At 42.1% G+C, this 13,363-nt stretch overlaps 1 protein-coding gene across 1 annotated transcript in view; it reads left to right on the top strand.

Annotated features, from left to right (window-relative positions):
* TTLL7 (tubulin tyrosine ligase like 7) overlaps positions 1–13,363 on the top strand; it is a 131,878-nt gene that overhangs the window by 62,678 nt on the left and 55,837 nt on the right. Inside the window, exons 10-13 of the mRNA XM_075287036.1 lie at positions 289–383; positions 2,483–2,630; positions 3,757–3,830; positions 12,770–12,905. Of these exons, the coding sequence (XP_075143137.1) occupies positions 289–383; positions 2,483–2,630; positions 3,757–3,830; positions 12,770–12,905 (453 nt within the window). The remainder of the gene's footprint in view (positions 1–288; positions 384–2,482; positions 2,631–3,756; positions 3,831–12,769; positions 12,906–13,363) is intronic.

A 13,363-nucleotide genomic window follows, 5' to 3' on the forward strand; every position in this document is an offset into this window, starting at 1 on the left:
CGTCTACCTCCAGAGCTGCATTCCCTGCTAGTTCACTGTCTGCGCTGACAATGGTTTGCTGTATTGTATTGTTGGAGACGTAGTGTTCACATCATACATGGGTGTAGAGAGGTTTGCAGAGCGCAGTACATTAGCTTAGGGATAGTAGCAGACCTCGGAATTGTGGATGCAGCTTTGGATGTGAATAGAGTATAATATGAAGGTGAAGGAAATATAGCAGCTAGGAGTTCCTGTTCTCCTTCACAATTCTTGTTCTTAAAATATCTCTTCTCTTGGCTTATTTTCCAGATCAACCGAGCGCCCAGCTTTGGAACAGACCAGAAGATTGACTACGATGTCAAGAAAGGAGTTTTGCTAAACGCATTAAAACTTCTGAACATCAGGTAATGCGCTCCATCCTGCCATCTCTGTAATCTCTGCGTCCCATGATCTCGCTGGAGATTGCAGCACGCAGGAAGCCATTTTCTCGCTCTCTGTTTATTGCTACCTAGAGAGGCTTATGTGACCGTGACAGCTGTGCCGAGAAGCAGGACCTGAACCTGAACAATGTGCCTGAAATTCAGAGGTTTTGTTTAGGAAATCATCAAAATGGTCCTGAAAAAAAAAAGATCATATTCACATAATAAGTCATTTACAGCCTATGCAGGAAATACATCTAGAAATGGTCTGTGAACGTCCATCCTAGAATCCAAATAATAGCAGCAAAATTGTGTAAACGATAATTTCTTAGTGATTTATAGTGTTTGGAGCTGTGCTTTTTTTTTTTTTTTAATACACACAAAACTCCAAATCCCATACATGGAGTTAAAAATTACAATATTGACTGCCTGCTGTAACCACTAGAGGGAACCTAAGAGCTCACTGCATGCTGTTCAATGTACTGTACAGGCAGTATGCTGTAAACTACTAAGCTCCCCCTTGTGGTGACAGCAGGCAGCTAGAATTTTATCATTGTTCACCTGGCACTGAATGACGGAGAGCCTGGTGCAGATGTGAACCTGACCTTAGCTTGCACAGTAGCAGCTGGGGGTGCCACTTAGACTATGTTAAGGGTTGTCCAGGATCCGATATTGATGGCCTATCCTTAGGATAGATTTTCAGATTGATGGGGGTCTGATATCTGGCACTTCCGCCGATCAGCTGATCTTGTTGCATTGTATGCAGCTATAAGTAGGTGGGCATGGCCATGCCAGGCTATTGCAGCTCAGCTCCCTTTCACAGGATAGGGGATAGGTGTCCAAACGATGTGAACCCAATTGCCAAGTACCCCAGTGATCAGGAAGATGGGGGTCCAAAAGTCCCAATAGGATGGGGGTCCAAAAGTCAAATAGGGAACACGAGACCAGACACCTGATGAATAGGTATTATTTTTGGTCTTTAAGGGTTTTCCAGTCCCAAATAGATACTTCATACTGATGACTTATCTACAGGATAGTAAGTGATATGTCCGTGTCTGAAACCTGGACCCTGCACAGATCAGCCGTTCCTGCAGCCTGGAAGCTGTCAGTGGACGGGAAGCACATGGTACATGAAACCTATAGGAGCGTCGCAGTAGCCCCACCCTCTGTATAGTGGTGGTTCCTAGGAATTGCAGCACTAGGAGTACTGCTGCACACAGTCCTTGTCCGCTAGCAATTTCCAGTGTGGGATCGGGTTGTCAGAACCCCATAGATCCCATATTGAAAAATCAATTTAGGGCTGGACATTTCCTTTAATAACTTCCCCCTACTATTTTTTTTGCGGCTCTGACTACTAGTGTGTCCTGATCAGGATACTCTAATCACGTGGAAAGGATTGTCAGGGGGGAGACAAAGATTCAGCATCACCACTTATACACACACATAATATACAGATGTAGCAGAGTTAGCCTGAACTCCTTCAATTGGTTATCCTGCTGCAGCGCGATATCTTATCACAGGAGACAACAAAATCCAATGAAAAGTCATCGAAAAACGTTTTTCCAATGACTTTTTATTGGTTTGTGATAAGCTATCCCGCTGCAGCAGATTAACCAATTGCAGAAATTCGGGTTAACCCTGCTACATCCGTATACCCGCCTAGACACCGTAGATACGGCGACGTCTTAATTCGTTTCTCGGCTCTTTCCTCGGAAATTGAAGAGTTTAATTAGTTTCTTTTCCGTGTCCCCCTAAATCAGTGTTTCCGCAGCAATCGGTTTGTGAAATCCGTCTTGGTAATTGGCACGCGGGGTAGTGGCGGTTCATTAGGCCTTTGTTGTGGTGTATTATTTAGTATTCGCCTCGGCTGGTCGCGGTACGAAAAGCCTCATCTGTTTGTTGTTTTTCAGGTAATTTGTAAACCTGTTACAGAAAGATGCTAATTGTTTTATCCTTGAAAATAAACACGCCGGAGACTTTTTCTCAGCAGGCTCTCTTTAGTAATAAAGTTAGATGAGCTGCTGCTTTAATATTTCATTACACAGATATCATTTGTCTTTCCGTTGCCTTTTTTTTTTTTGCAGAGCGAGCGATAAAAAGAAAAACTTGGCCAAACAGAAAGCAGAGGCCCAGAAGAGGCTGTACGGTCAGGGATCCATGAAGAGGTTGTCACCGGGATCGTCCGACTGGGAGAAACAGCGCCACACGCTGGAGAGGAGGAAGGAAGAGCTGGTAAGGAGCTAGCAATTCTTATGGCCAAATACATACCATGGATATAGACCGGGCCCGGCAGGAACGGCTAAGGCTGGGTTTACGCAGGGTTTTTTGGTCCAGGCCATCTCAAAATACGGGTAGCTGCGACTGGATACTGGTGCGGCGCATCAGCATCCAATCGCGTACACCGCTCCGGATTAGGCCCAAATGAATGGGCCTAGTCAGGAGGAGGGAGTGTCTTCACACTCCGCCTGAAGAATGAACATGTCTGTTGTTTTTTCCGGGAACCAGAACAAACCGCTCCTGGAAGAAAGAACTGAACAGCTCCCATTGATTTCAATGGGAACCATTTTTTTGGTCAGGATTTTGAGTCAGATACGGCCTCAAAATCCTGACCAAAATACCCCGTGTGAACTCAGCCTAACTACTTAAAGGGAGCATAAAGTTGCCGCATAAAGTATATACAGTGACTTACATGCCGTTTCCAAACGGTTTTTCATTTCTTTGTCCGCAGCTCCGTTATGGTAAAAAAAAAGAACTTTTATACATTTGCCAGTTGGCGGTATTGAGCTCTAGGGGCGTGTAGTAATTTTCACTATGGGCTTCGGTGACGCGTTCACTACACACCCCTAAAGCCCATGCACAGACTATGGAGGCCCTCCAAGCACAATCCTCTGGCTGGGCTCCGGCTTTGGCAAACTTTGTCAACTACAATGAGAACGTACAGCGCATGCGTGTGACGTCACAGGACTCTTGGAAGCGGATCCTGGATGTGATGTCACGTCTCCAAAGTTAGAAAGTTAAGTTACACTACCTGGAACTGACAGCAACCAGGAGCTGCCTACTGTGTCACCCTGTACTTAGCCTGGCCTTGGTATGGGGTCCAGGTATTGTATCCCTGTCATGGCTGCCATATCTGCCATATGAGTTTACACCGCTATCTCTCTAGTCTTCATTTTTAGATGGACTCATCCCAGTATACCCTGCACATGAGGATCTATAAAGCAGGAACAGATTTATCTATGAATGTTCTATATCACATTACCCAGCACTTGACTTAGTACTACTTACTCTTTTCTAACCCCTTTAAAGTCCATTCTTCTTTTGGGGTCAATTTTGGTTTCTAAATTTTATGTCTTTACAGAAAGAACGACTTGCTCAGGTCCGAAAGCAAATCTCTAAGGAGGAATACGAGAACAGACACATGGGGAACTACAGGTACATGATGCACGATTTAGCCCGCACCAAAAGTGACCATAATTATAAAGTTAATGGTTGGACCTGGAAGGACCATTTTATGGCTTTGTCTGGTTTCACGGATCCAACAGAACTCAATCCGTTGGCATCTGTGTTGCGCCCCTTAAAAACGGATCAATGGATTGGGTCAAAAAGAAAAAACATGCAAAACACAATTGCCCTGTTGCTTGGGTTGAGAGAACATTTTTTTTTGACTATGGCCAGATTTAGGTTGAAAGGTTGTCTATTGTGGAAGTTCCTTACAAAGGGTCCCCCGAAATTATTCTGATGTTTGTTCCTATCCTCAGCGATCAATTGTAATCTGCAAGAGAGCCTACCAGAAAGTGTTTGATTTCCCAACAGCGCCACCACTGGGAATACAAAGCATTGCGTGATGATGATGAATGCAAGGAAGTGAGATGTTTGCAGTCACTCTATGGCCTGGTTTATTGATGGAGGTCTAAACCCAAAAATTGATTTTGTAAACCAGGCATACAGTATAGAGGTAGTATCAGATGATCTACCACCCCTCAAATTTCGGTCAGAATTTAAGAGGCTGTCCTGGATTAGAAAAACATGGCTACTTTATTCCGAAAACAACACACCTGCCCCGTTTAGGTGAATGGAGCTGAATTGCAGTACCGCATACAACCTGCAGACAGGTGTGGTGCTGTGTTTGGAAGAAGTTAGCCATGCCATTCTTATTGGTAGGCCATCACGGTCGCAGTGATCTCATACTACATCCAGTTTTACTTCACATTCTGTCCTATATAAAGTTGGTGCTGGCGAATCCATAGGCCACAAGACCTATAGCAAGGGGTTTTCAGGACACGGCCTACAGCCCCAGGGAAACGTTGACTATTCCATTTTAGGTGGGCTCATTCTTGAAGACCACGGTTCCACATGACTAAGTTTCCCATCCATTCCTTTTCCCAGGGCGGCCTGATTTTATTGACTCTTGATTTTTATTAAAGCAAGATGCATATTTTCCCAGAGCTTACGATCCGTCCATAGTGTCAGGGCTGGTGGGAATAGATTCCTATGACTGACTGCATTTGGCACCTCGATCCAGCCTGAAGCCTCAAGTATAAATTGATCAAGACCCATGCCAAGCGAGTGTCCCAGTTTCCATATTATGACAAGCCTACACATAACCCTTTAGGCATCCTTTTTATTTGGGCTCGTCATTCGACACGTAATGAAGGAACGCCGTAACGAGCCTTCTCCATTAGCTTGATGCGATGCAAGATGACATTTGTCTGCGTAGATTTCAGGTGCTGACATGTTTATATAGTAGCGGTATCCACCAAGCGTGATCCAGGCGGCAGGGGTTAAACCCGCGATGGGAGAAAAGCTTTGGAATACATAATAAATACCATTAAATAAATACCAGCAGTGAAGTATAAAGATCATTAGGTTTTGAGCAGAGAAACCTTGGCTCGGAGCTGGGTGCGAGACTGTCTGAACCTCTGCTTGGCTGAAGCCCAGGATCTGGGAGCAGTAATTGAATCCAAGTGTGTCCTATATGGAGAAGTAAGTGATTAGTCGAGTTGTTGGGGTTCACGCCTGGCCGGACGGTCTGGAAATAGGATGTCTGTCACAGCCAGACCTCAGCGAACCCGACATATTTATATTTATTTTGCACTAAATATAATTAAGAAATTTCCTTCCCTCGTGGCACGGTTGGAGAACACATTCTGCTCTCACGCTTTCTTGGCATAAAATCCCACATGTGAGCTCATCGTCTCAAGTGGTTGTTTGTGTGTCAGCTGTGCGCCGTGGTAGCGTCTTACCATCACCGTCTTCACTTCATTCACGCAGAAGCGGAGGAGAGATGGAAGAGCGACGTGTCGGGCTGGAAGGAAAGAAAACATTTAGCAAACGTTTATGGGCCGAGGAGATTCTGTGCCGACCGGTCTCATAATACAAGTCTCAGAGATGGAGTTCTGGTTTACTTGTAACAAAGCTCCGTATCCCCTGCATAAGTATAAAGATAAGGGGGTGTCCTATTATATACAATTACCCCCTGTCCAAAACCGGGACTCCCAGTGAGCAAGAGAACGTATTCTCTTATTCCCTTCATACCTATAAGGGGGGGTCCTGTTATATACACTTACCTCAAACCAAAACTGGGACCCCCAGTGATCAAGAGAACATATTCTCTGCATAGCTAAAAAATGGGGGTATCCTATTACATACACTTATGTCTATCCAAAAGTTGGACCCCCAAAAAATCAAGAGAACGTATTTCCTTATTCCCTGCATAGTTATAAAGGGGGGAGGGGTGGTATCCTATTATATACATCTACCCCTATACACAGGTGGGACCCCCCCCAGCGATCAAGGGAATGTATTCCTTTAATCCCGGCATAGTTATAAAGACAAGAAGGTATCCTATTATATACACTTACCCCCATCCAAAAGTGGGGCCCCCAGCAGCTAAGAGCACATATTCCCTGCATAGCTATAAAGATAAGGGGGTGTTGCATTATATACATTTACCGCTATCCAAAAGTGGGATCCCAAAAAATCAAGAGAACGTATTCCCTTGTACCCTGAATAGTTATAAAGGTAAGGAGGTATCCTATTATATACACTTACCCCTATCCAAAAATGGGGCCCACAGCAATTAAGAGAATATATTCCCTTATTCCCCCCATAGTTATATAGTTAAGAAGGTATCCTATTATATACACTTATATCCAAAGGTGGGATCCCCACCGATTTAGAGAACGTATTCCCTGTACCCTGAATAGTTACAGTCCTATGAAAAAGTTTGGGCACCCCTATTAATCTTAATCATTTTTTGTTCTAAATATTTTGGTGTTTGCAACAGCCATTTCAGTTTGATATATCTAATAACTGATGGACACAGTAATATTTCAGGATTGAAATGAGGTTTATTGTACTAACAGAAAATGTGCAATATGCATTAAACCAAAATTTGACCGGTGCAAAAGTATGGGCACCCTTATCATTTTATTGATTTGAATTCCCCTAACTACTTTTTACTGACTTACTGAAGCACAAAATTGGTTTTGTAACCTCAGTGAGCTTTGAACTTCATAGCCAGATGTATCCAATCATAAGAAAAGGTATTTAAGGTGGCCAATTGCAAGTTGATCTCCTATTTGAATCTCCTCTGAAGAGTGGCATCATGGGCTACTCAAAACAACTCTCAAATGATCTGAAAACAAAGATTGTTCAACATAGTTGTTCAGGGGAAGGATACAAAAAGTTGTCTCAGAGATTTAACCTGTCAGTTTCCACTGTGAGGAACATAGTAAGGAAATGGAAGACCACAGGGACAGTTCTTGTTAAGCCCAGAAGTGGCAGGCCAAGAAAAATATCAGAAAGGCAGAGAAGAAGAATGGTGAGAACAGTCAAGGACAATCCACAGACCACCTCCAAAGAGCTGCAGCATCATCTTGCTGCAGATGGTGTCACTGTGCATCGGTCAACTATACAGCGCACTTTGCACAAATAGAAGCTGTATGGGAGAGTGATGAGAAAGAAGCCGTTTCTGCACGTACGCCACAAATAGAGTTGCCTGAGGTATGAAAAAGCACATTTGGACAAGGCAGCTTCATTTTGGAAACAAAAATTGAGTTGTCTGGTTATAAAAAAAGGCGTTATGCATGGCGTCCAAAAAGAAACAGCATTCCAAGAAAAACACATGCTACCCACTGTAAAATTTGGTGGAGGTTCCATCATGCTTTGGGGCTGTGTGGCCAATGCCGGCATCGGGAATCTTGTTAAAGTTGAGAGTCGCATGGATTCCACTCAGTATCAGCAGATTCTTGAGAATAATGTTCAAGAATCAGTGACGAAGTTGAAGTTACGCCGGGGATGGATATTTCAGCAAGACAATGATCCAAAACACCGCTCCAAATCCTCAGGCATTCATGCAGAGGAACAATTACAATGTTCTGGAATGGCCATCCCAGTCCCCAGACCTGAATATCATTGAACATCTGTGGGATGATTTGAAGCGGGCTGTCCATGCTCGGCGACCATCTAACTTAACTGAACTTGAATTGTTTGTCCAAAATACCTTTATCCAAGATCCAGGAACTGATTAAAAGCTACAGGAAGCGACTAGAGGCTGTTATCTTTGCAAAAGGAGGATCTACTAAATATTAATGTCACTTTTCTGTTGAGGTGCCCATACTTTTGCACCGGTCAAATTTTGGTTTAATGCATATTGCACATTTTCTGTTAGTACAATAAACCTCATTTCAATCCTGAAATATTACTGTGTCCATCAGTTATTAGATATATCAAACTGAAATGGCTGTTATAAACACCAAAATATTTAGAACTAAAAATGATTAAGATTAATAGGGGTGCCCAAACTTTTTCATAGGACTGTATAAAGGTAAGGAGGTATCCAATTATATATACTTATCCCTATCCAAAAGTGGGGCCCACAGCGATTAAGAGAATATATTCCCTTATTCCTTGCATAGCTATGAAGATAAGGGGGTAACCTATTATATACATTTAGACTTATTCCCCATCCACAGATGGGACCCCAGGATTCAGGGGGACATATTCTTGCATTTTCAATGTGACAAGTTCCTTTTAAGCATGCTCACCCCTGCTCCATTCACATGAGCACTTAGGAGAACTTTTTTCGTGCTTGGTGGAGGTCCCAGAGGTCAGACATGTATCCCTTACCCTGGATTAGAGGGTCAATGCATTAGTGTGAAAACCTTTTTAGGCTAAGACCCACGCATTTCCACTTTTCCCAGAAAGTACACAGAATTTTCCTCTGCAGACTTTTTGCCTCTGTTATACCTATACAGAATTTTTGAAATTGCAGCATTTCCTCTGGAGTTTTTTTTTCGGCAATGGGTGGATAGGATTAGCCAGAATCCCATCCATATGTAAAACGCCACATTTATGCTACAAAAGCGCTGTTCAACATATCCGCAGGATTAGTGTATTATTGCTGGGAACTCACACCATTCATGAGCAAAGGGGTCCTTTGTCCCCTTCTGAAATAAACAGGATCAGGATTGTGAGTCGCCAGTCTATTAAAAGTCTGTGGGACTGATAAACTTTTTTTTTTTTTGCAGATTGTGAGCCCCATATAGGTATGTCTTTGTAGAATGGGAGGAAATCTATGCAAACACAGGGAGAACATACACACTCCTTCCAGATGTTGTTCCTGGCGGGATTCGAACCCAGGATTCCAGTGCTGCAAGGCTGCAGTGCTAACCACTGAGCCACCGTGTTGCCCTGGGTTATACTTAAAGTGGTTGTCCCATCACAAGTATCCTATCTATACTGCTAGTTTATGTGGCTTTAAGACTTTTCCTAAATGCATTGCTTTATCAAAACTGCTTTGTTTGGCCGCTGTCTTAATTTATTCACTTCATTGTTTACACTCCGTTTCTATGGCCCTTGGGATTATCTGCTCATTTCTCAAGTGATGTAGCTGCCTGCTCTCAGGGGGAGAGGAAGGGGCTGGGAGCAGCTCTGAGCTGTTTGTGTCTAAGTACCTTCTTAGATAGGGCAGGTGAGAGCTCCTGGATTTCTGAGCTCTTATCAGTCGATTTAATTGAATTTGGCTGATAAGGGCTGAGATAGGGAGTCATACAGTTACCTCTGTATGTAATGCAAATTGACTTAAATCCAGTTCTGCTACATCAGCTTCACGCTGTGGTAATTCATTTACAACCAGTCCCGTGCAAGTGAAACCCAGCCCACCAATGTGCTGAGAAAAGCAGGAAGTGAAGACAGCACAACAGACTGCAGGTTAGCGAACAAGCGTCATGGGAATACCCCTTTAACTATCTATGTCAGTCCTATAGAATGTGAGCAGCAACATGGAGGACACAAGACCCCCATTCTCATTATTGGTGGGGTGCCTAGCAGAGGTACCGTATCCTGTATTATTGTAAGAGGTAAAGTATAGAAATGTGCAAAAATAATTTTACTGACTTATATGGGTAGTTAAGTTTAGAAAAACCTTTTATAAGTAACTTAGTGGGGCATTCCAAATAAATGAAGTTCCCTCCATTGAGACCTCCATCAGCGGCAACAGAGGGCCATAAGATAGGCGTCTTTCTCTGGAGGACCCAGCAGATCCATTTAGCATATATACAGGTGATTGCGTTTAATGGGAACCATGTAATTCTTTACTTCTCCTGTGGGAGTGCTGCAGCACAATTATAAAACAATGGCTGCCTGATTTCCCTGCAGATTACAACTGATCATTTACGGCGCAAGCGGTGGGAAAATTTGCGATCAACTTGCTTTAGTTTCGTAGAGTCCTGGTTTTAGGTCTCGGTAAAGACAGGTTGATCCGCACTACTCATAACTCATCGTCACAAGGAGTAAGAAGCGATAGAAGTGACTTTTGATTAACTCAAAAACTCAAAAAAATTTATATATTTTTTTTTTTTTTGTAAAAGTTGCAAAAACTGTTTTTGAAGGGTTAAACTAGTAACTCAACGTTGCGGCAGAAATGGAACCTTCGGATCCCATCCTTGACAAGGCAGGCCAGCTAGTGCGCGGCGTAACACTAGATAAAACATGATTGGGATTTTGAGCCGAAACATTTTCCAATTAGCCACCTAGAAGCAAATAACTTCCCATCTCTGTAGTAAGGGACGGTTAATAGACTGCCGGGGGCTATGTACTTTTACGTCATTAGACTTACATGCACCGTTCTCTAATAGCGCCGATGCAGCCATCTTGCCTCTGTACTTCCCGCACTTGTCTGTCTGATTGAAATTAGTTTTGTGCCAATGCCCCCACCTTGAATGTAAATGAATGGCAATTTCCTTTTAATTTCTTGTTAATGTTCCTCAACTTTTTTCTGATTGAAAGTTATCGGGGCAATATATTACGGCGCCACGGAGCCACGTTGGCGACTTTCTCATTAAAACTTTATTTTGATAACATTTCTATCATTATCCCAACCGACTTACCATGATGGAGGAAGACTTTTTGTGATTTTTTTTGTATTTTTTTTCCCCCTTTAAAAATAAATTAATAGATTTTTTTTCATGGTAAATTTACCTACTTATAGAAAAAGAATCGGGCACATTTGTTTCTTAGGGCTGTGGAAGAGTTGGTGATTGTTCTTCTTGTGGAAATAGATTTTTTTTGTAAGAGAACATTAGTGGGAGATCGCCTGTGAGATGATTCTTTCTGCAGTAATTTAGGGTATAGGGGGTGTAGAGGTTGCTGATCTTGTATGGAGCAGTGACCTGTATTATAATCCCATACTCATTAATGGAACTGATATTAAGAAATTTGTAAATCTACCCCTATGCTTTACTGTGAGAAGTAAGTCAAGAAATGCAAGACCCAGAGAGGCGGTGATGGGAGTCTCATCTAAATCACAGGCTAGTGCGGGCCATACATATCACATGTCTGCTGATCCTACTGAATCCAATGTGTATGGGGGTATGCCTCATAGATATATCTCATATCTATCCATCAACATAACTATGTCAGTATCTCTATCTACATCTATCTATCTATCTATCTATCTATCTATCTATCTATCTATCTATCTATCTCCTATCTATCTATCTATCTATCTATCTATCTATCTATCTCCTATCTATCTATCTATCTATCTATCTATCTATCTATCTATCTCTCATCTATCTATCTATCTATCTATCTATCTCCTATCTATCTATCTATCTATCTATCTATCTATCTATCTATCTATCTATCTCCTATCTATCTATCTATCTATCTATCTATCTATCTCTCATCTATCTATCTATCTATCTATCTATCTATCTATCTATCTATCTATCTCCTATCTATCTATCTATCTATCTATCTCCTATCTATCTATCTATCTATCTCCTATCTATCTATCTATCTATCTATCTATCTATCTATCTCCTATCTATCTATCTATCTATCTATCTCCTATCTATCTATCTATCTATCTATCTATCTATCTATCTATCTCTCATCTATCTATCTATCTATCTATCTCCTATCTATCTATCTATCTATCTATCTCTTATCTATCTATCTATCTATCTATCTATCTATCTATCTATCTATCTCCTATCTATCTATTTATTTATCTCGTATCTATAGATCTATCTCTGATCTAGCTATTTAATATCTCTATATTTGTCTATGTACCGTTCCCATTATTTTGCACTATCTATCTATCTATCTATCTATCTATCTATCTATCTATCTCCTATCTATCTATCTATCTCCTATCTATCTATCTATCTATCTATCTATCTATCTATCTATCTATCTATCTCCTATCTATCTATCTATCTATCTATCTATCTATCTATCTATCTATCTATCTATCTATCTATCTCTCTCTCTCTCTCTCTCTCTCTCTCTCTCTATCTATCTATCTCTCTCTCTCTCTCTCTCTCTCTCTCTCTCTCTATCCACCCATCTTTCTTTGTCTTTCCATCCCTCCAACATTTCGCCATCTCATCACATTCTCCAACCACAGGATTTGCAGATTGCAACTTGATTTGTTTTGCAACAATCGCCGCCTTAAAAAACAAGACATAAACAGAAAAGCCGTAAAACCAGCGAGCGATCATCCGTCCCGAACGATGAACCTAAAGTAAAGCATGGCGCTCCTCCCGGTGCTCTGTCATATTAAAACCTCATTCTTATTTGCGCTTTATGTGTCTCTCCTGCATTTGCACACTTTTCACAGCATCACGCATTCTGTAGAGTCAGTGAAAACTTTTTTGATAGACTCCGGTAAATAAGATCTAAAGCTTCCGTGTCTCCCTGGCGGTTCGCCGGCGCCGCTTTACATAGCAGATTGGCTGCCTGTTTTGTTTTTTTACTTCAGCGGTATACATATTTATTTTAATAAAGCTCTGATTTTTTTTTTTTTCTCTCAGCACCACCGAAATATAATGTGTGGTTTTTTTTTTCTTCTCTTCTCTCAGGCGTATCTACCCACCTGAGGATAAACTGCTGTTAGAAAAATACGAGGGTCTTCTTAGTACTGCCTTCCAGACATTCCTTGCCGGCAGAGCTGCCTCCCTCCAGCGAGAGATGAATAATCCTCTGAAAAGGATGAAGGTGCTGTCTTTGTGCATGAATTGATAGACACTGTGTCGGAGCGTATTATCTGCGCTGAGCGCGTCCTCGCCGTGTCACGTCCTCCGCAGCTTTCAGACCCGTCACACTGCGCACCCCGCAACTCAGATACAATTAAACTGTTATTCAATTAATTTGAGCGGTCTAGTCGCAGGGATCTGTCCTCCGGAGGGCCGGAATGAGTAAATAAGATAATTGGGATGAAAAGGAACCGTCTACGGAGCACCGCGTAGCGGATATGGAGAAGATGGCCGATTAGTGTCACTTTCACCATAGTCGCTCAGACTTCCCTGTCAGATTATTGTAGAGACCAGTTAATAATAAGGCCAATTATCGCGAATAACTAGTATTTAGTTCATGCCGGTATAGTCTGCAACGTGAGGGGAATTAGGAACCGGAATAATGGGAATAAATGGAAGTTATTAAACCATTGGAATGAT

This window comes from Leptodactylus fuscus, chromosome 9, assembly GCF_031893055.1.
Source record: "Leptodactylus fuscus isolate aLepFus1 chromosome 9, aLepFus1.hap2, whole genome shotgun sequence".
Lineage (NCBI taxonomy): Eukaryota > Metazoa > Chordata > Amphibia > Anura > Leptodactylidae > Leptodactylus > Leptodactylus fuscus.